Here is a 24,304-nt window from a genome sequence, read left to right on the forward strand (position 1 = left end):
ATGAAGTAGGTACCTACAAATGATGCTGAATCAGGGCTGCAAATTAATTGCTTCTATTTTAAATTAGAAGTTTTTATGGTAAGCTGTTAGGCATGTGTTTACAGCATCTTCATTTTTATGACAGCACAGCATCACTACAAAGGGGTAAATTAACAATCCTAAATTGATATCCCTGTCATAGAAGTATTTAAATATGGTTAACAACCACATTTAATGTGAAATATGTTATTGTGGAATATTACCATTAAAGGAAGGAGAAATAGCCCTGATTTGGAACCTAAGTGCAGTTAACTCAAAGCTTAACTGGCTTTATTATGTTTTAACTATTTTCATTGAAAACTGTATTGGGATGTGGGCATATTTTGTGGCTGAAAAGAAACATCTAACATGATCATTTGGGAAGTAGAAAAGCCTTCCTCCAATGAGCAACGTCTGTCATTCTAATCATGATGACCCAAAAAGAAGCTTATGATCTTCATGCTGTTCAGTGCTACTACTATAAGTAAAACTAGTTACATTCTTAGATATTTTGGTGCTGAAATAGAACAAATACAAGTACAACAGGTCATGGTAAATGATCTCCCAGTTTGTTTCCTCTGTAATGTTTCTCCCATTTTGCTCAGTAACATAGTAACTTCAGACTTAAGTTTATGTATGTATTTCAGTTTGAAGCAGTCCAAACAAAGAAATAAGACTTGGATCTTAACTGAACACCATGGCCAAATGTTTTCTCACCTTGAACTCTCAAAAATGAAGAAACTTCAACTCATCCAAATCTAACCAATGAGAACATTAAATTGTTTATGAACATATTAAGACTACATGATTTTACAGCATGAATGGATTTCCTCCTTACCTTTAATATAGAGGTCATGAACACTGACAGACCCATCAGAACAAAAATCATTAATCCTGTCACCCTCTGTTCACGAATTCCCAAGAACTTTGGCTGTTCTCCTGGAGCAGAACACTCAGATTCTACTTTTAAACTGTTCACGTGACTTATAGAAAGAACAGTTGCAGCCACAAACCAAGGCAAGCCCATGACAGAGCATATACCTAGCATAATGCCAACCATGAGCAGATCCAGGTGATAGCCACAACCTTTCTGTGAAGTCAAACAGAAACATGTTACATACTTATCATGACAAACAAATATTTTAGTAATGCAATCTTAGAACTTTCTACAATGACATTGATAATACTTTGATGTTTTATGACACTAGAACACACTCCAGGAGCTGTGGATTTTGAGTATAATAAAAAGATATAGTGGTTGCTTGGTCAGGAGACAGAAGGGGGAAAGAATTAAACCATGGCTGATCTGTATTCTAAGCCTATGTTTCTCAGTTATAGTAAGCACACATTCCAACAGTTCAAAAGTCTTCAGTATCATAATTATCTAGCATCAAGTATCAGTACTGCTAGATGAAAAAACATAGTTACACAAAACTTGTGGTTCTCATAAAAGATAAATAGTTCAGAATAGTACAGGGGTAGCTAAGCAGAATATTCAGTAACTGTGAGGTTTAATATCTACTCCCAGTCTTTTACCTAGTTCCTTAACACTACATTTCTAACAAATTTGCACAATTTTTTCACAAACAGCTTGTCTTCTGTTTATGGCGTAATCCCTTGACAGTCTCTTTCTAGAGGTTTCACCCAGAATATGGCAGAATTTATAAACAAATTAGGATTGATATGAATGTTTTTATTCCAATTTCTGGAATAAAATTTTATTCCAGTTTCTGAATTTATGTTGAACATAGGATTTTGAATTCCAAGTTTGGAATTTTAGACCTATACTAAGCATACTGAGGAAGTAAGTATTGCAGAAAATACGCTAACTATCAGTGTAGCATAGTAATTTAAGAGTTGAACTATGAATCTGGAGATCAGGATTCAGTTACTAGCTTGGCCCTTAAACTCGCTGCATGAACTTGGACAAATCACATGCTCTCAGCCTCAGAGGAAGACAATAGCAATCTACCTTCTGAACAAATCTTACCAAGAAAACCCCATGATAAGTTTATGTTAGAGTCACCATAAGTCAGAAATGACTTGAAGGCATATAACAAAACTCACATTTACAGTAATGAAATAAATGGACATTTTCACCTTGAGTTTATGTTCTTTCCTGTTGATAATAACTGCTGTAATTTGCTGGTCCATAAAAATGAGAATGGTGCAGAGTAAAGCAGGAACTGCAGCTATCAAAAGTGTCCACCAAGGATTAGATCCTAGAGGATCTATAAGCCACCCCCGGTCACTTCGTGTGGGCTATAAAAATAAATAGTAAAAATACATCAGAAAGAGTATATATTTCTTCTTTAGATTTCAGAGAAACAATTGAATTACTAATACTGTATACATGATGTTTTTACACAGTGTGCTATCACCTTCTACAACTAAGACTTTGGAACACTTTCCCTAGACAGGCCAGGATGCCTTCCAACACCAGGTCAAAATATTTATGTGCCGTCAGGCTTTTACCAACTAACTAGGGTTAGGCTTCTAATGCTGTCCAGTTCTGTTTTTAAAACTGGTATACAGTATTTTCATGTATTTTAATATTTTTAATTTTTTAACTCCATGAATTTGTTAACTGCTTTTTAAAACTTAAATGAATACTTTTAATGTTTTCAAATTGTTTTTGTTTAGTAATGTTTTTACTATGTTAGCCACTTGGAGTCCCATTATCAGGAGAATGGCAGAATACAAATTAATAAGATAATATTAATAATACAAATGCCAAGTTTTAAAAAAAATATTTAGAATAGTTCAGGCAGTTAGGCATTCATAAAATTAAAGCACATCACATATGCTTCATATAAAATGCAATTAACAAGCACATTTTTCCATTGTTGGCAATCTACTTTAACACATCAAGAATGTTATAAACCATTTAAGATTAATTGGTTTGCTGCAATATGGTCAACTACTAACAGTTTCACATGACATTTCAATGCAGGTCACCTCATGCCCTTGTGAAGCAGGCTGGACAATAAATGAAGATGACTAAGGGCCGAAACACACTGGCAAGAAGGAGCAGCTTGAAGGCACCCCTTCTAAAGATGGATTGGGGTCATGGAAACCACATGCTGATCTGCTTTGAAGCCAGCTCAAAAAGGAATGGCAAAGATCCACTCCAGTTTTGGGCCATGGAAAAGCCACCTTTAGCAGCTGTGTCACGGCCCCATGGCAGCTTCAAAATGCTCCGGTGGCATAGAATCATAGGATCGTAGAGTTGGAAGAGACCACTAGGGCCATCCAGTCCAACCCTCTGCCATGCAGGAAATCCAAATCAAAGCATCCCTGACAGATGGCCATCCAGCCTCTGTTTAAAGACCTCCAAGGAAGGAGACTCCACTACACTCCGAGGGAGTGCATTCCATTGTCGAACAGCCCTTACTGTCAGGAAGTTCCTCCTAATGTTGAGGTGGAATCTCTTTTCCTGTAGCTTGCATCCATTGTTCCGGGTCCTATTCTCTGGAGCAGCAGAAAACAAGCTTGCTCCCTCTTCAATATGACATCCCTTCAAATATTTAAACAGGGCTATCATATCACCCCTTAACCTTCTTTTCTCCAGGCTAAACATCCCCAGCTCCCCAAGTCGTTCCTCATAGGGCATGGTTTCCAGACCCTTCACCATTTCTGTCGCCCTCCTTTGGACACGCTCCAGTTTCTCAATGTCCTTTCTGAATTGTGGTGCCCAGAACTGGACACAATATTCTAGGTGGGGCCTGACCAAAGCAGAATACAGTGGCGCTATTACTTCTCTTGATCTAGACACTATACAGAGGTACCCCGGGTTACGAAATTAATTCGTTCCGCCGCCGCTTTCGTAACCCGAAAGGCTTTCGCAAGCCGAAACCCCATAGGCGCTAATAGCGAAAGCCGCGATTTGGTGCGAAAAAGCGCCGAAAAGCACCAAAAAATTCTTTCGTAACCCGAAATAACCTTCGTAACCCGGAACAGTTTTTTTAATTGATTTTTTTTCGTAACTCGGAAATTTCGTAAGGCGGCGCATTCGTATCCCGGGGTACCACTGTACTTTTATTGATGCAGCCTAAAATTGCATTGGCCGTTTTAGCTGCCGCATCACACTATTCACTCATGTTCAACTTGTGGTCTACTTGGACTCCTAGATCCCTTTCACACGTAGTTACATTCAGCCAGGTGTCACCCATCCTATATCTGTGCATTTTATTTGTCCGCCCTAAGTGCAATACCTTACATTTCTCCGTGTTGAATTTCATTTTGTTAGCTATGGCCCAGCTTTCTAGTCTATTCAGGTCATTTTGGATCTTGATCCTGTCCTCTGGGGTATTAGCTATTCCTCCTAATTTGGTGTCATCTGCAAATTTGATAAGTATGCTCCCAATTCTGTCATCCAGGTCATTGATAAAGATGTTGAATAGCACTGGGCCCAGGACAGAGCCCTGTGGGACCCCACTGGTCACTTCTCTCCAGGATGAAAAGGAGCCATTGTTGAGCACCCTTTGGGTTCGGCCGGTCAACCAGTTACAAATCCATGTAACAGTTACCTTGTCTAGTCCACATTTTACAAGCTTGTTTGCAAGAATGTCATGGGAAACCTTGTCAAAGGCCTTATGAAATCAAGATACACTGCTCCCTCGGGTTACGAAATTAATTCGTTCCGCGGCCGCTTTCGTAACCCGAAAAGCCTTCGTAAGCCGAAATGCCATAGGCGCTAATGGGGAAAAGCCGCGATTCCGTGTAAAATAGCACCGAAAAGCACCGAAAAATTTTTCGTAACCCGAAAAAACATTCGTAACCCGGAACAATTATTTCCTATGGGATTTTTTCGTATCCCGGAAATTTCGTAACCTGGGTATTTCGTATCCCGAGGTACCACTGTATACTATATCCACAGCATTCCCTTCATCTACCAAGCTGGTAATTTTATCAAAGAAAGAGATTAGATTTGTCTGGCATGACTTGTTTCTCTGAAACCCATGTTGAGTTTTTGTGATTATGGAATTTCCTTCTAGATGTTCACAGACTCTTTGTTTAATTATCTGCTCCAGAATCTTTCCTGGTATTGATGTCAGACTAACTGAACGATAATTGTTGGGATCCTCTTTTTTCCCCTTTTTGAAGATGGGGACAACGTTTGCCCTCCGCCAGTCTGCTGGTATCTCTCCTGTTTTCCAGGAGTTTTCAAAGATTATTGCCAATGGCTCCGATATTACATTTGCCAGTTCTTTTAATACCCTTGGATGGAGTTCGTCTGGTCCCGGAGACTTAAATTCATTTAGATTAACAAGGTGTTTTTCTACTATCTCTTTACTTATTCTGTGCTGAAATTCCCCTATTCTGTCCTCTGCTCCATTATCCTCAGGTTGAGCACCCTTTTCCTTTTCTGAGAAGACTGAGGCAAAGAAGGTGTTGAGTAATTCTGCCTTTTCTCTGTCACCTGTTAACATTTTGCCATCCTCTCGACGCAGTGGCCCTACCAATTCCTTTTTCTTACTTTTGCTGCAGACATATCCAAAAAAGCCCTTTTTGTTGTCTTTAACCTCTCTAGCAAGTCTGAGTTCATTCTGCGCTTTAGCTTTTCTGACTTTACCCCTGCACATGCCTGCTATTTCTTTGAATTCCTTTTTCGTGATTTCCCCCTTTTTTCCATTTCTTATACATGTTCCGTTTCAAACTTAGCTCGGTTGAAAGTTCCTTAGTCATCCATCCTGGTTTCTTGAGACACCTCCCATTTTTCTTTTTCACTGGAACTGTTTGAAATTGTGCCTTCAGTATCTCCCTTTTGAGAAAGTCCCATCCGTCCTGAACTCCTTTATCTTTTAGTATTTCTGACCATGGAATCGCCCTCAATACTTCTCTAAGTTCACTGAAATCTGCTCTCCTAAAGTCTAGAATGTGTCTCTGACTATGCCTGGCTTCTCCTTTCCACTGTATTACAAACTCCAGGAGAACATGGTAACTTCCACCTAATGATCCCATCACTTGCACCCCATTAACCAAGTCATCCTTGTTGGTTAGGATCAGATCTAAAATAGCTGACCCTCTTGTTGCCTCTTCCACCTTTTGGACAATGAAATTGTCTTCCAGGCAAGTGAGGAATTTGCTAGACCTTGAGGATTTTGCCGAGTTTGACTTCCAGCAAATATCAGGATAGTTGAAGTCACCCATCACTACTACATCTCTCCTTTCTGATTGTGTGGTCATCTGTTCTAGAAAGATATCATCCAATTCTTCAGTCTGACTTGGGGGTCTGTAGTAGACTCCCACCATAACATCCTTGTTGTTTCCCTCCCCTTTAATTTTTATCCAGATGCTCTCCACCTGGCTTCCAGGATTGATGTCCTGGATCTCCCCCTTTCCTGTTTGGCCTATTTCTCTTAAAAAGGTAATAATAATAATAATTATTATTATTATTATTATTATTATTATTATTATTATTTATAGACCGCTATTCCGCAATGATCATAGCGGTGTACAGTAAAATTGCAATACAATACAAAAAAATTGCAAGGCCTCTCTCCCCCTCAAGATGGTGGTCGGGAGGAGGGCTCTTTGTCTTCCAGGCCTCCTCCAGGTCTTCCAGGAGGGCTCTTTGTCTTCCAGGCCTGGCCTCCAGGTCTTCCAGGAGGGCTCTTTGTCTTCCAGGCCTGGCCTCTCTCCCCCTCAAGATGGTGGTTGGAGGAGGGCTCTTTGTCTTCCAGGCCTGGCCTCTCTCCCCCTCAAGATGGTGGTTGGAGGAGGGCTCTTTGTTCTTTCCAGGCCGGCCTCTCTCCCCCTCCAGATGGTGGTGGAGGGGGCTCTTTGTCTTCCAGGCCTGGCCTTCTCTCCTCCTCCAAGATGGTGGTTGGAGGAGGGCTTTGTCTTCCAGGCCAGGCCTCTCGCCCCCTCAAGATGGTGGTTGGAGGAGGGCTCTTTGTCTTCCAGCCTGGCCTCTCCCCCTCAAGATGGTGGTTGGAGGAGGGCTCTTTGTCTTCCAGGCCTGGCCTCTCTCCCCCTCAAGATGGTGGTGGAGGAGGGCTCTTTGTCTTCCAGGCCTGGCCTCTCTCCCCCTCAAGTGGTGGTTGGAGGAGGGCTCTTTGTCTTCCAGGCCTGGCCTCTCTCCTCCTCAGTGTGGTTGGAGGAGGGCTCTTTGTCTTCCAGGCCTGGCCTCTCTCCCCTCAAGATGGTGGTTGGAGGAGGGCTCTTTGTCTTCCAGGCTGGCCTTCTCCCCTCAAGATGGTGGTTGGAGGAGGGCTCTTTGTCTTCCAGGCCTGGCCTCTCCCCCCCTCCAGATGGTGGTTGGAGGGGGCTCTTTGTCTTCCAGGCCTGGCCTCTTCCCCCTCAAGATGGTGGTTGGAGAGGGCTCTTTGTCTTCCAGGCCTGCCTCTCTCCCCCTCAAGTGGTGGTTGGAGGAGGGCTCTTTGTCTTCCAGGCCTGGCCTCTCTCCCCCCAAGATGGTGGTTGGAGGAGGGCTTTTGTCTTCAGGCTGCCTCTCTCCCCCTCAAGATGGTGGTTGGAGGGGGCTCTTTGTCTTCCAGGCCTGGCCTCTTCCCCCTCAAGTGGTGGTTGGAGGAGGGCTCTTTGTCTTCCAGGCCAGGCCTCTCGCCCCCTCAAGATGGTGGTTGGAGGAGGGCTCTTTGTCTTCCAGGCCTGGCCTCTCTTCCCCTCAAGATGGTGGTTGGAGGAGGGCTCTGTCTTCCAGGCCTGGCCTCTCTCCCCCTCAAGATGGTGGTTGGAGGAGGGATCTTTGTCTTCCAGGCCTGGCCTCTCTCCCCCTCAAGATGGTGGTTGGAGGAGGGCTCTATTATATACCCCTCTATTTCCACATTCCAATCATAAGACTCATCCCACCAGGTTTCAGTGATGCCTATTATATCATATTTGCTTTGTTGTACTAGGAGTTCGAGTTCATCTTGCTTATTTCCCATGCTCTGTACATTAGTGTAGAGACATCGCAGATCACGGGTCCCATTTACTTGCTGCTTGTGCAAGTTTTTTTTGCCTCCAACTGTTGGGTCCTTGCACTTTTTTTCTTGTTTCCTCTATGTCAGTTTGACTATTTTCGCCATCCCTTTCACCTTCCTTAATATTGTCTCCCTTCCCCACGGAACTCAGTTTAAAGCCCTCCTGATCAAGTTCTTGAGACTGTTGGCAAAAACATTTCTTCCAACTGGCGTGAGATGCAACCCATCCGTTGCAAGAAGTCCCTCCTCATGGAACCGCAGCCCATGATCGAAGAATCCAAATCCTTCTCGGCGGCACCATCTGTGGAGCCAGTTGTTCACATCTGCTATTTTCCTCTCCCTTCCTGGACCATGCCCTTCAACTGGCAGAAGAGACGAGATGACAACCTGTACATCCATTCCTTTCAGCTTCCTACCAAGTGCCTCGTAATCCCTTTTGATGTTCTGCAGGCTGTGTCTTGCAGTATCGTTGGTTCCCACGCGGACCAAAAGGAAGGGGTATTGCTCAATAGGCTTGACCAGTCTTGTCAGCCTCTCTGTCACATCACGGCATCTAAACGCCATGCTGCCAGAGCATCTTGAAGCCATCCTTGTGCAGGTGGCCATCTGGCTTCTGGGCAGCTTCAGGACATTATCAGAGGATGCGGCATGTAAACACCACGTTCTGATGATGCCCTGAAGGCATCTTTTAAAGACTATCTATATCGTCCCTAACAGTCCTGTCCTCCACATGATAACAGGACTGTGCCAAATGTACACAGATTTGTGCTGTTAATAAGAGTGGAAGAAAGCTTCTGCTGCATGAAGGGACACATGTGAAATGGAACACACCAGTCTTCACCAACCTGATGCACTCCAGATAATTCCCATTATTCATGGCAATTTAAAATTCAGGCTCAGCCAGGTAGGAACTGAATATTCAGAAAGCACCAGATTCAGGGAGACTTGAAGCTGCTCGGCAAAAGGGAGAATGGTGTGCGCGCATAGCGAGCACGAGCCCCATTATATCCAATAGGGAGCGAGCATACACGCTTTTTGCCTTATGCGTGGGGGGGGGGGGGGGCAGAACGGATCCCCCACATAAGGCAAGGGCCCAATGTACAACAGAAGAGTGCAATCCTTTGCACACATGCTCAGAAGCAAATCCCTGTGAGACCTGTATCAAAGCTAACATGGTGAGAAATGTATTTATTTATTTATTTCCATGAAGAAACTTGAGGCAGGAATATATTTTGAGGGTGTTTTGTTTTTTAAAAAATCCTGACTGCTGTAGCCATGAATATTATAAATATACAAGCCACATGGAGAAAAATATCCTTTGTATTATTCAAGCATAAAACATGTGGTCAAATCTGTCAGTTCCATTCTACCACCTCTTATTGTATGGCTCTATCTAGACCTTAAATGCTAATATACTTGTATAGTATCTTGCAGGAACAACTGACTGCAACTAGAGTTGACTTCCAAAACTGAGGGTCGTATTGAAAGAGTATACTTACAGGATTGTACTTAAAATTAATATATTTGCTTACCTCAAATTTTTCAGGCACAAGAAGTTTAGGAGAAGGAACTCCCACAAGATAATCTATGGTAACCATAATCACTATTGTTAAAAACACAGCAAAGTCACTTATTGTAGAACGCACCTTGAAAAAAAAGAGTATGCTTTGTAAAAATATTTTCTTTCTAGCAAACAAAATACTTTAATAACAGTAAGTATATGTCCCTTACTTATACTAAAGTAAGTCCAAGTATTTTGTGAGATTTATGTTTATTTGGACTGTGATGTATGTAAAATCATGCAGTTTTAATTTTAGCAAAACCTGATTAAGAATCCTGTTCCTGCATCTAAAATTTATTTTCTATAAAAATTGTTACTATCAAAGGCAAACCTTTAATAGTAAGTCATGGAACAATGGCTAGATGAAGACAATTTTATTCTCCAGAACTAGTCTAAGTAATATCTAATCAAAATGCCACAACACATCTGAAATAATGAAACACTGGTTTTTAACTATTGGAAGCAGGTTTTAGGACTATAAATCCTGCCATTCAGCCCCCCTTTTATCATGGACTGTGGTTTAGCATAAATTTGACCACTGTTAATAATGAGTTAATTCAACCAGTGACAGCTGCTGGTTTTCAATGTCTCTGGGACTCAATTTGCACCAAATTCTACTCCAAATTTTAAAGGAGTAGGCACTGAATCTATTTCAGGGTAAGGGTATATAAGCTCATTTAAAGGTTGGACTAAACCAAAACAGATTCACCACTCTATTGATATAGAAAGCACCAGCTGCCAATGAATTCAACCTCTCCAGTTATAAATTTTGAAATTACAATATAATTTTAAAAGATGCAGTGTTCCATTATATCTATTCCGGCTTTTAAACAACTGCTGCTATTAAGCTGCAATGTTTCTGTACAGATGGTCCTGAACTATATAAGTCTACACTTACAGAAATTATTTACTCAACTGGATGTCTGCCTCGTGTGAGAGAAACATAATGCAAGTTGTTAAGCTGAAACATTTAACTTAATCAAGAACCTATGTCATGTATGGAATTTTATGCATCAGAAAGTATTATTGTCCTAAAAGTTCAATACAGCATTATTACATATTTCAGGAAATTGAACAGAACCGTGGTTTATGTAAAATTATTAATCAGCTGATTTCAAACATTCCTCTAGCAATTTCTGTCAATTTGATCACTGTTTCTAAGTTATTTTCATTTACACATCATATGTTTTTTCCCTGGGATATTCATTATTTTGACAGGGAAAGTAATCAACTCAAATATAAATGTTTAATTTAAATTGGCGTTTGATTCTTTTATTTTTCGACATCTATCTGTCAGATACACCATCTGTCTTTCTATAAATGGCTTTGCTAACATGCATTTAGGATGCCATTATTATGACAACAGGAAATGAAAGCAAGAAGCCATCAAAGGCTATTCATTCCACAGTCAGTTGCAACAACATGCTGCATTTACTCCTCTTTTCTAGTCATCACACAATACTATATTTTATGTGATCACACTTGACAATCTCCTGGTTCTCATAAAGAAGTATGGCTACATCACAAATATCAAAACATGCAACAAAATCAAACTTTTTTTGCCTTGAGTATTACATGTTTAGCACTAATTATCAAATGTTTAAGCATTAGATACAAATCGTCCTTCAGCAAAATAATATGAACATCCATGAAATTTATAAATGATATCACAATTACCTTAGTGGGAAAATAACGTTTAGTCTTGAATTGCTTGAGGAAAGAGGAGAGGAAAAATGTTGTGAAGAATAATATGACAGACCAAAAAAGAACATCTGGAAAATATGGACCATGGTGGGCACATGCTGATCCAACAAATATTCCATGAAGATCATTACATTGCTGTAAATCAAGTTATACAAAAACACAAGTTAGATGTTATATCAAATTTACAGTAAAATTTGTGCCTTTCCTTAAGTATACAGAGCACCATATTCATCATACATTTCCCACAAATGTATAGATCAGGGTTAAGCAAACAACATTGCAAAGTCTATTTGGATTCAACAGAATATCACACACGAGGACTTTCAGCTCAAAGACTACAGGGGACAAAGTTGTTATTCATGGAAAATGTATTGTTTTCATTTATGTCTTGCAAATATATATATATATATATATATATATATATATATATATATATATATGCTGTTAACTGCAAGCCCTGACTCATGGCATCCCTGTGGGTGAAACATTTCAAAAAACCCTATTCTCCACTGTTCTGCTTACCGTATATACTCATGTATAAGTTGATCTCATGTATAAATCAAGGGCAGTTCTTGGGGCCAAAATCATGGATTTTGCTATGACCGGTGGATAGGTCAAGGGTCAAACACTGGGGCATGTTACAAAAGATCTAAAGGGGGAAAACAAAGCACCACTTCCCTCCCTACTTTTTCCTCTCTGGACCTCTACCAAGGGTCACAGTCTTGGCATGGAAAATGGGGAAACATAACTCGGCGCGCATGCCCACACACACACACTCTCCCCTTCCCTTTACCACCAGGACTTCCAAGGCTCGTGGATTGCAAAATGGGTTACAACCCCCCCTCTCTTCCCTTCACCCCCAGGATTTCCAAGGCTCATGGCTTGCAAAATGGGGTACAAGCTTCAGCATACTTGCTCTCTCTCCCTTGCCTCACCAACTGTTTATTAGCTCTGTCTACAAAGAAAGGATGAGGGATAAGGCACACACTGAGAGACAGGAGAGCATGGGGGGACTGAAACAAGGAGGCAACTCTCTCTCTCTCATCTCAGCAGCTTTTGTTAGCTCTGACTATGAAGGAAGTCTGAGGGATAGCATGCACACACACACACACGGAGAGAGAGAGAGAGAGAGAGAGAGAGAGAGAGAGAGAGAGAAGAATGTGCATGGGGACTCAAATGGGGAGCTGTTTAAAGACCCCTGGCTATGAAGGAAGGGTGGACACTTCTTTTAGGAACTTTATAAGCAGTATTAACTTACTGTCCTGTATATAAGTTGACCCATAATTTTAGAGTCCATTTTGGGGCATAAATTTCTCAATTTATAGTTGAGTATATACAGTAGGCTTCTGGAAACGGAGCCCCGAGGCAACCCTAGCATGTTGCCAGGACATGCTAAAGGGCCAGTCTGTCCAGGGCCATAGTTTACCCCCAAAAAAGCACACTCTGAATTTCTTTTGGAATTCCTTGGTGCAATCCATTAACTCTTGCATGTTTCAATGTGGTCCTCAGTGCCTCTTCCTTTTCTGAACTGGTTTGCACCTCTCAGATTTCTTTCTTCTTTCTCCATAAATGATTGGAGTCTCTGCTGTAGAATTTTGACCATAATTTTGCTTGTGTGGGAAATTAAGGCTATTGTACTATAGTTGCTGCAGTCCTGTGTGTCCCCTTTTTTGTGGATTGGGGTGTATATTGATCATTTCCAGCCTGTTGCACACTATTTTACTTTCCTTATTTATTGGCATATTTTAGATAGTACTAGAGTTGGTTCTGTCTGTGCAGATTGTAGCAATTCTATTGGAATATCATTTATTCCTGATGATTTATTCTTATTGCAGCTTCCACTTCTCTCTCTAGGATTTGGGTTCATCTTTGTATTGTTCTTCGTTCCATGTGTCATTTATTTTTTCTTCTCTGTTATATAACTCTTCCATATATTGCTTCCATTGTCTTTTCCTTTTTTATTAATCTTGTAGCATGTTCCTCTTCTAATCATAGAGTATCCCCACCCTTGATTTGAACTTTCCTTTGAGTTCCTGGATCTTGCCCAAGGTGCACTGATCATATTAAGTCAGCCCTTCTTATACACAGATTTTTTATACATAGATTCAACCATCCACGGTTTGAAAATGTTCAAAAAAAGTAAAAATTTCAAATATCAAACCTTGATTTTCCATTTTTTATAAGGGACACCATTTTGCTATATACATTATATTTAATGTGACTTGAGCATCCACAGATTTTGTTATACATGGGGAATCTTGGAACCAAACCCCAGCGTATAACAAGGGTCCACTGTATTAGATATACCACTTCACATAGAGTAAAGCATAACTGATTAATTTCTCAAAAGCTCAACAGTTATGACTTGAAACTGGCAATCCCAACCTCAAACAATATGAAAGGAAAAAGAAAGGGATTTAAACTTGTGTGCCATATTGTTTCAGATGTAATCTATTGTTCTACAGATATTTAGGAATATCTACCTTTCTGTTATCTTGCAAAGAACTCACCTCAACTGTGAGATTAGCCCATGGTATAGATTCTACAGTTTTGTTATTTCTCATCCATGCCACCAGTGTCTCATTGCTGGGATTTGGAGGCTCTGAACAAACACATCTGTCAAGTTGAAAATGTCCAAATTTTACCCACATTTTCATCTTAAAACTATAAACCTTCTTTACATTTTGACTCATATCATAACAGAAAAAATAGCAACTACATATGTTTTGTTATGATACAATGTGTCTATCTAAAGTTTAGAAAAGAGTATAACACAGCAACAAATATGTTTAATGAAAGCAGCAAAACATTCACTCTAAAGAGAATCACATTTTTTTCTTTGTTAAACATTAAAAGACAAACAAGAAGGATGAAAAGGAAAATATCAGCAAATTGCCTGGATGCTAAAGAATTATTGATTACAGTAAATATATATCCCCTATGTGTCATTGTCTCATTGACCTCTATGCATACAGGACAACCTTCTAAAGAGGAAAGCCTCTTCATTCTGTGGAGGCTCTTGATGCAATTTTAAACCCTGATCAAAAGGTTCCAATCAGAAGGCAATGGTAGTGCTCCATCTCCCCACGTTTACCAAGCCCACCTATAGAATGTCTCAATAGGGCTAATAAAGACAACAAGAACAGTAATGTTCTAAAAATTTCACCCCTAAATCCCACTATACTAGATAACTATATGCCAGCCTCCAACATCCCATTTTTGGGTAAGGTACTGGTGTATGGTGGCTTCTCAACTCCAAGGGTTCCTGGATGAGATGGATTATCTAGATCCCTGTCAGTCTGGTTTCAGTCCTAGTTGTGCGACAGAAACAGCACTGATCGCCTTAATGAATGACCTAGCCATGAAACTGTACAGGAACAGTGTGTCCCTGTTGGTTCTGCTGGAACTCTTAGCAGCTTTTGATACCACTGACCTTTGTTGTTATTTTACTGACTGTATTTTTAGACAATATTGTATTTTGTATTGTATTGTAGTTTTTATTCTTTGCTGTAATCCTGCCTCAATCCACAGGGAGAGGCGGGAAATACAAATAAAAAGTTATATTATTATTGTTGTTGTTGTTGTTGTTGTATTCTTCTGCATCACTTCTCTGAGATGGGGCTTGGAGGTACTGTTTGACAGTGCCTCTATTCTTTCCTGGAGGGGCACTCTCAGAGTATGGTGATGGGGAATTCCTGCTTGACCATTGACCTATAGCGTCCCTCAGGGTTCAGGGTTGTCCCCTATGCTTTTTAACATCTACATGAAACTGCTGGGAAAGGCTGTCTGCAGTTTTGGAGTAAGCTGTCACCAGTATGCTGATGATAACCAGCTCTATCACTCCATTGTACCTAATTCCAAGGAAGCTGTTCCTATGCTAAACTGTTGCTTGGCAGCTGAATTACTGGATGAGGGCAAACAAACTGAAGCGTAATCCAGGCAAGACTAATTATCTCGTGGTCAGTCAAAAGAGATATCTGGGAATAAGGATTTAAGCCTGTATTGGATGAGATTCAACCCCCCCCCCCTAAAAACACAGGTTCACAGTTTAGGGTACTTCTAAAAAGCTCTGAGCATGGAGGTTCAGGTTTCAGTAGTGACCAGGAGTGCTTTTGCACAGTTAAAGCTAGTATACCAAAACTAGTTCCTTTTCCTGTAGAAGTCAAATCTGGTCACATGGTACAGTAAATGCCTTGGCTACATCCTGTTTGGATTACTATAATGTGCTCTATGTGAAAAGTGCTCAGAAAAGTGTTCAGAAACTTCAATTGGAGCCACGTTGTTAATTGGAATTGGCTACAGGGAGCACACAATTCCCTTATTCCAACAGCTCCATTGGCTGCCAGTTTGTTTCCAGACACTATTTAAATTGCTGATTTTATGGTTTGGTTCCAGATGATTTGAAGGATTGTACCTCCCTTTACAAGCCAATTAGATCGCTAAGATAATCAGGAGAGGCCTTCTTTCTGTCCCACCACCCTCTCAGGCTTCTTTGGGGGGAATAAGGGATGGGACCTTTGTGGTAGCTGTTCCCAGGCTCTGGAACACTTTCCCTTGAGAGGCCAGGATGGCCCCATCCCTGTTTTCCTTTCGGTGGCAGATAAAAACATTCTTGGGCCATTAGGCTTTTTCAGACTGATGAGGGTTGGGATTTTAAATGCTGTGTAATTCAGATTTTAAGGTTTGTATAGAATTTTAAATACATTTTAACTTTTTTAACTTCTTAAAATGGTTTAATTATTTTTTAAACTTTGTATCTACATTGTAATGATTTTGTATTGTTTCTAACTTGTATTAAAAGTTTTTAACTGGTATTGTTTTAAATTTGTTAGCTGCCTTGAATCTCTATAACACGAGAAAAGTGGGATATAAATAAATAAAACAAACAAGAAGAAAAAGAAGAAGAAGAAAGCCAACTTACGAATACAATGTCAGTCTATTGAGGTCATTGTGCATATTAAAAGGGTATATTTCTCCCAAATGAAAAAGCTTTTCCAGTGCTTCATATATAAATATTATGCAAATAAGAGCAGCAAAAGCCTCCTCAGTAAATCGAGTGATGTAACACACAAGGCTGCTAGCATCAGTTGCTACTAACAATATGCATAAAAATGATGTCCATAGGCCAATGCTGGTTCGTAGGGAAAGATAGGAAAGCCCATAGTCTCTATTTAAAAGAAAGAAAGAAAGAAAGATGCAATTAGTCAAATTATTTTAAACTTTAGATAAACTTTTCCAGTTTTGTTATTACTGTGTTACAGTATTATAACATCTGAATTCCATCTGGAAGTTTATGTGAGAGCTAACCCTCAAATACCCATGTCCCAAGTCACCAGAATTCTGAATTGTACTCACAATTGAAATGAAAACCAATGGCATTGCTAAAAATTTCTACCAACCAGTCTCTGTTCACAGATTTTACAGTTTGAACTATCTGACATATTTTAACAGTCTGCAAAGACAACATATTTACAATACAAGCTGACTAACAACACGCTGACAAGAGCAAGACTGACAACCATGGCCAATTCCTTTCTTTCCAAGTAGGCAATTTAGTTGTTAAAAAGCACTTTGTGTCGTGAATAGTTGAGCCCTCCAGTGGCAAATATGGATCTACATACACAATCATACTAACTTCCTGATGCATTAAGGGGAATGCACTCTCATCTTTACCCTGTTGAATTTCACTTCCCTTGCCAGATAAACCACTCATAACCACTCTTTACTGTTAACTTATTGATGCTTATTATTCCAGCCACTACATACATTTACACACAGTGCTAAGCCATCTCCTCTCTCACCACGGTCCCAAGAAAGAGTTTGAATTGTTTGTTTCCATTTCAGAAATAAAATGGTTGTTGTGGTATCTTTACCTTCACAAGCTGTAGCTAGTGGAAGAAAGCCAATTTCAAACTGTGGGTTATGAGGCTAGCTTGTTTAAATTAACCTAGTTAAGACTAACCATAGCTGAGGGTTAGGGGTGTTCTGAAATGTGGTTAATCTTTTTTTAAAAAGCAGAAGCCTCTAGTTTCTTCACAGTAATACTGGAGGAAGGAGTGCATTTTTCATGATCCAGCACTTCCACTGAATCACATGACTCAAATGTAAAAGAAGCAGAATTGATTGTCATGTAAATAATAGAATATTATTTCACTTGAAACCTCTGGCTCACCTCTACCAGTGGTTTAACATAAGTGTTAAAAGCATGAGAAAATAATGGAATCTGGTGAAATCCCATAACATAAATGTCTCATGTCCAAAGAGATGTGTCACACTACTCTCTTCTGGAAATCAGCCCTGTTTGTAGGAGAGGAAGCAGCAAAACATTGTGTCACTTATGCCTACTCCAGATGTGCATCTAAAGAATTTCCCGGTCAAAACAATATGCCAGCACAGCTTTTTATATGTCAGAAAACCTTCAAGACACATTTTCCAAGGAAACTGCCAAGGAAAGCTATTTTAGCAACAGCAATAGCAATAGCAAGTACATTTCTATAGGATGTATAGACCAACAGATCTGGGTGATCTTAGGTTGAGGAAGGCAGCATTAGTAGGTCTGTTTGACTCTATCTATACTTTGAAATGCCTTAAATATAGGGACAATAATAATTACAATAAAGGTGTTTATTTATTTTACAAACTACAAAGGTAATTCAAAGCTAAGTTCTTATGAATAAAGATATACTTACTTGCAGAATTTAAATAATATTTTTTCAAACACTAGTACAGGTCCAGTACTTCCCAGTATAGTTAGAGGTTGCCCAGCAAAAAGCGAATAGGCAATCCCAGTTAATGATGCTCCAAATAAAGACTCTATTGCACTCTGAGGGAAGGAAAGAAAATCATATGATTCACTGAATGTACAATTAATATCATCATTATGTCTTTTTGGCTGTAATACATTCTTAGCAATTTCATGATGAGAATTTGAACTGCTTCACTTAAAAGGTGGAAAGCTATCCAAAAACCAAGGAAACAAATTGTGCATTCAGCAAGCTAAGGGGAAAAAAAACACTTGTCAACAACTGTAGTGCATGAAATCTAATTAAGGAAGGGGGAGAAGGAAAGCAAAGGGTCTACTCCTGCATAAAGAAATAACATTGCAACAAACCTGTTCACAAATTGAGGATGATGTCCTATATTAAAAGCTTCAGTAATCAAACTAATCATGTGGGGGGGGGGGAGATCAGAAACTGACTGGATGTAAAAGAATAATGATGATTTCAGATATAAAGGAAATAAATGGACACAGGTTACAAATGGAGCAGAACAGTATCATCCCACCTTGTAATGCATTTTCTCAGTTACAATGTGATGTAACTGTCAATTAGTTTATCAATAATCTTTCAGGAGAACACCATCTGTGATACAACCCATTCACAAAAAATGGGAAGACTTAAAATTATGTTGCAGTTAGTTTTAAAACACCAATATTAGTTTAGAAATGCATGGACAGACAACCCATTTTCAGTATCCTTAATTTGCTGCAAGATATTTTAGAACAATAAAAAGGCAGAAACAATGAGGACTAAAAACGATCAGTTTTCAAGAAAACATGAATGTTGGTAGGGAAACTATGTCATAACTGATCAACAACCTGCAGAATTTAATAGATCAAACTTAACATAGCATTTAAAATCAAACTAATATTTCAAATGATAGTCATAAGGTAGCCTTTTAGTTGATCAATGCATTAACCCTGAGTTCTCAAGGCAGGATGGAAAGGGCAGGAGTACTGTGGAGGTGATAGCCTTGGAGATGTGAGGAAGTGATGTGAACACAAGTGTGTACCTTACAAGCCAGTTACTGTGCTTGAGCACATGTGTGCAGTAACTAATTTAATATATTCAGTGATGCCCACCAGGCACCTGAAGATAGCAAACAATCCCAGACAGCTAGAAGAAAGAAGGCAGTCCTTAAGTTTACACACAGGAGGTAAACATTTTTAACCAGTTGCTTCAAACATGCTTAAATACCTACTGTAATGTACTTTATTACATTACTGTTTTCCATTTTGTTAGTCTGTGTTTAAAGCCAGGACAATCTAATATATATATATGTAAGTGTTCAAGTATATAAACATGTAAATAAACTCTCGTAAAATGTGAAGCAGTGATACTATACAAAAGTACATAGACCTGTTCTATTAAGCACTGTTGACATTTTGAATACATGTGAAAGGAAATTAGAGAATTACTGTATAGTCAATTACACTTCCCATGCAAACAGACTGGCATTGACATATTATGATGTTAACAATCAAAACATTTTCAGAAGTTGTATTATAGATTCCTATTATATAATGAAATGTTGGGCTCAACCATTTCCATATAAAGTCCAATTCCACCAATTTTGAGACTTGTTAAATCAGTTGTTTAAAAGGCCAATACAAGTTGAATCTCCTTTACCCAAAATGCTTGGGACCAAAAGTGTTTTGGATTCCAAGGTGTGGGAAGAGGTTGGATTTTGGAATACCTATTTGTTCATAATGAGTTGTCTTGGAGATGGGACCTTGGTCTAAAGACAATATTCATTTGTTTCATATACACATTATACATATAGCCTGAAGGTAATTTTATACAAAGTATTTTAAATAATTTTGTGCATGGAACAAAATTTGTGTACACTGAACCATCAGAAAACAAGTGTCACTGTCTCAGCCACCCATGAAAAAAATTTGGATTTTAGAGCTATTCTGGATAGGGAAGACTCAACCTGTATATTTATAATCACCACCACCACCACATCATAATGATTAAGGCAACAAAAAGTAGTTAAGGTTCAACGTGGACTTTCTCTTTAAAAAGTATTTATTTCATCTCATAGCAAGTAAGTCAAAATTATTTTCAAGGGTATCATATAACAGAAGACCAAATGCATATTATATACAAACATTTGCATTCAAATCCAGCTAACTAGGGAAAAGCAGTTGAAGTAAGGGCACTTTGGAGAGGAGAAGGTACAGGAATGGATGATTCACCTTTCCCCTGTATTTCACTTTTCTAATGCATATCACCACTCTGTGATTTGCATCTCCCACTTCAACTGGAAGAAACATGCCTAGAACGAGTAGGAAAAAGGGGGAGAGGAGAGAAAAAGTGCCTTAGGTAACAGCAGGAAATTTGGAAGCAGGGAAAGATCTACGCACCCTTTCTCCTGCATTTCTCTTTTCCAAATTATGCCATGCTCAAACAGCTTTTCTCTAACAATGGAGATTATTGCACTGCTTTTCCTCCCAGCCCCAGCATGGGCTGAAACCTTTGAAAACATTTTAAAAACGAGTGTTATCACACACTTCCGTGCCCAGTCTGGAGGTATCATGTAACCGATCTTGGATCCTGTACATAATCCATATGTTTCCTGTCCTTTGCAAAGAATGCAAAACTCCCATTCAAAAAGTCCCAGAGAAGTACAGATTAGGTACAGGATGCCAAGATCAGGTACATGATGCCTCCAGATTGGGCACTGAAGTGTGTGATAACATCCATTTTTAAAAAGTTTTCAAAAAGTTTTCAAATGTTTCAGCCCACGGTGAGTCTGAGAGAAAAGACAGTGCGATAATCTCTAACGGTACAAAACATCTCAGTTTCCTTACATCTACATGCGTGACATTTAGCTTAGCCCCAAGTAATTCATTATATATTTTCTTTTCAAAATATTTTTAAAAGGCATTGTTTGCATGAGTCTATCACACCAAAAGATAACCAAGACCTCCAAATCAACAATACTGAGCAGATATTCAAAACAGATCTGTTCTGATATTGGCCTTTCTTTTTCTTCTTCACAACCAGTTTCAGGCCTTTTTAAAATAATGACAATTCAAGCTGTTTCTCAGTTCATGAAAGAGTTCATAAGGATAGGACTTTTTTTTTTTACCTTAACTGTGCATCTTCTCCTGCTTGTACATACATGTTCTCCACATTTTCCACAACAGTTATTATCTGAGGAACATCTACTATGGGGTAGGACTAATCAAATGCTGTGGCTAAAGGTCTTCAGATAAAGGTAGAAATAAAGGAGACAAATGAACACAGTCACTTGCCTCTGAAAATCTAAAAGCCTGGCTACTACCATTCTTTGTACTCACTATTCTGCCTTCTGTAGCTTCTCCAAGGAGCCCTCCAAAAGTGATTACAGGAGACATACAGGCACAGTATAGGAAAAGAATCGAGGCCAGGCACTGCAGATTAAATGCATCCTTGAAGTCACTCAAGAAAAAAGGTGCTTTCCTTTTGATGTCAAGTATCAAACCACCAAAAAGCCTAAATAGGTGAGATGAAACTCGTCAAACTGTACACTAAAGGACTCCAGAATGCTTAAAACTATGGGATACACAAAACTGACAGTGCAGATGTTTAGCATAAATTAGCCTTATTGTATATACTCTAGACCTATTGACAAAACAGAATGCAAATATACCAATTAATTCATTTACAGTACATAAAATCATTTAATAATCTAATTTCATACGTATATATATTTAAGTGCTAACCGGTATTTTATTTATAGGAAGATGAACACTGAAAAAACCCAGCAAATATTCAATGAAAACTATTCATGCATCAATGTAGTATTAATCAAGATGCAAAAAAAATAGAAAAATATTTTCTCTTGCATCTGCTTCATTTTTTTCTATGCATTTACCATTTTGGTACTTGTATTACTGCAGTTCCTTTCTGATCATGAACACATTACCTGAAAGTCTTATTTTAAAGAAAGATTTTCACATTAATTTTCATAACCAAATACACTGGCAATATTCATGTGAAATGCTATACCATTATTCTTCAAAATCCTGGTTTACTGTGAATGAGCTGCTTCATTAATTTCTATATAGTTCCTTCCATTAATTCAGCTAAACCAATTAGAAATTAGCAGCTAAACCAATTAGAAATGGTTCATTCAGCATGTCATCTGAACTAGATATCAATTTCCAGCAACTGTTAATCCCAAACATGCCAGGATTTCTTACCCCTGGGATTATGATCCTGGTCTGTTCAGGAGCAACAAGCCAGGACTCCCTGTTTGCTTTTCTTGTTTCTTTAGCCACACACATGGCTAAAGAGAAGACAAGCAGAAGCAAACTGGCTATGCACATCAGCATACAGCTCCTTCATGGTAAACCGGGAATTATGATAAACCAGACTATACACAGCCAGAGCTCTCACTGGCAACTTGAAACCTTTGGATCACAGCAAAATGTTCCCAACTTTAAATACTAGTTTCAGGTTTAAAGATATCACAATCACTTTTTAAAAATATGTATAAATTATACTTCTACTCTGTGACAATACGGTTTTAAAAAGAGGATTTAAATGAAATGTCTGTCAAGTGGGAGTCTCTCCTTCCGAACAGACTTCAGAAGAGAGGAGGGGGAAGAGAACACAACTTTCTGACAGCTGGGACTTGTCAGTTAGTGAGAAAGCAGCCTGACAGACAGAAAGAGAAGCTATGTGATTTGATTTAAGCCTGCCCTTGTCACATATATAACTGTCCTATCCTTTAAATGACCCTAGGGATATGAATAGTGTAACTAGAAAGTGTAAGCACTAGAGAAAGCTCTAGCGCTTATTCTGTACTCCTGTTTATCCTGGAAGCCCACTATTTTGGAATATGAATAAATAAAGCCATATTTAAGAAGTTGCTGTCTTTATGTGTAGTTTTCCCCCCACAGTTTCTTCACAGTGCCTTACCATTGCCTACTGGGTTCAGATTTTAAAGTTAAAGAATGCTCCCAGCCCAGGCAGAGAATGTGCTAAGACTAGAAGGGGGGGGGGGGGAAGCAGCCCCATCTCAACAATAATTTGCTATATGTTAATTATTCCTTTAACATTTGAGAACTTTCTAAGTCACAGGGAGATATTAGCCATCATAACAGTAATTCTAAAAAATACAAAAACATCCAGAAAAGAGTAATATCAGGGCTGTGCATACATTTACTGAACAGTTCAAAATTATACGATGAATCCTTGGATCATTTGTTTTACTTCGAGTAGTCATGGAAAGAAATACTGAGGTCCTTCCCTGTCAGCCCCTATAAATCATATTCAGCCCCATTTCTGGGTTCCTATGTTCACCAAGTACTGCCACACACCCCATTTTGAAGCTACTTTTGAAACCATAAGGCACAAAAACTTGTTTAAAATTGGGGGAAGAGGGCTCTGAATGCCAAGGTGTCAAATTTTATATTTGGACATTGCAGTGAATCATAGAAACACACAGTGTTTGGTAATTTAAGAGTCAGCTTTTATGCAGATGCAGCAGCTACCAAGAGAAATTTCCAAATATTTAAGGACAGCAGAAACAAGCTGCAAGAACTGAATAGCACTGGTGCACAGTATTAAACATATTTGTCAATAGAAAAATATTCTTGGAAAGGTAATCTATGTGATCTATAGAAGAACAGACAGTATTATGAGCATAAAATTGAGCTATCGTTTTATTACATCTAAAATCTCTTCATCAAGAAAGGTATTCAAACTAAAATGAACAACTTTGGTGAGAAGCCATCAAAATTACTTTTAATTCTTTCACTTTTCATAATATTCCATTTAATAATCGCATATTGGAAAGCTTACTTATTTGTTAATTTGGAATCATCTATATGTTCAACCTGAGTTTAAAGATATTTAAGCAGAATCCCCTTGGGTAGAGAAAATGTATTTAAGGACAATTTTCCTCCTTAGAAAATTTTTACTTGCTGTAAGTGCCAAAACTGGAAATTTCACACCATCTCTACAACTTTCACAAAATCACTAGTTTTCCCTTCATGGCATGTATTAAATATGAAGCAAACTAAAGACAACTTTTAGCTTTAAGCCATTCTTAGGACTAACACAGGGATTATTTTAAAACTTTGTCTCAGTATGAAAAGACATTTGGTTAAGAAACTATCACACACTTAATTCTTCCCACAACTGTAATGAAGAATGAGGTAATCATTCTAAAAGTGGGAATTAAACGTACAGTGGATCCTTGTTATACGCTGGGGTTTGGTTCCAAGATCCCCCGTGTATAACAAAATCCGTGTATGCTCAAGTCCCATTAAGTATAATGACATAGCAAAATGGTGTCCCTAATAAAACATGGAACA

The 24,304-nt window shown here is 39.0% G+C and overlaps 1 protein-coding gene across 10 annotated transcripts in view; it reads right to left on the reverse strand.

Moving 5' to 3' along the window:
- The window catches only part of SLC4A7 (solute carrier family 4 member 7), a 109,091-nt gene that overhangs the window by 15,175 nt on the left and 69,612 nt on the right, over positions 1–24,304 (reverse strand). For all 10 annotated transcript variants that reach the window (XM_042476554.1, XM_042476562.1, XM_042476560.1 and 7 more), the window contains 8 exons: positions 21,299–21,473; positions 17,901–18,034; positions 16,133–16,378; positions 13,722–13,827; positions 11,185–11,346; positions 9,479–9,592; positions 2,119–2,280; positions 857–1,108 (listed from right to left, as the gene is read on the reverse strand). In XM_042476554.1, the coding sequence (XP_042332488.1) occupies positions 857–1,108; positions 2,119–2,280; positions 9,479–9,592; positions 11,185–11,346; positions 13,722–13,827; positions 16,133–16,378; positions 17,901–18,034; positions 21,299–21,473 (1,351 nt within the window). The remainder of the gene's footprint in view (positions 1–856; positions 1,109–2,118; positions 2,281–9,478; positions 9,593–11,184; positions 11,347–13,721; positions 13,828–16,132; positions 16,379–17,900; positions 18,035–21,298; positions 21,474–24,304) is intronic.

This window comes from Sceloporus undulatus, chromosome 6 (assembly GCF_019175285.1).
Source record: "Sceloporus undulatus isolate JIND9_A2432 ecotype Alabama chromosome 6, SceUnd_v1.1, whole genome shotgun sequence".
Classification (NCBI taxonomy): Eukaryota; Metazoa; Chordata; class Lepidosauria; order Squamata; family Phrynosomatidae; genus Sceloporus; species Sceloporus undulatus.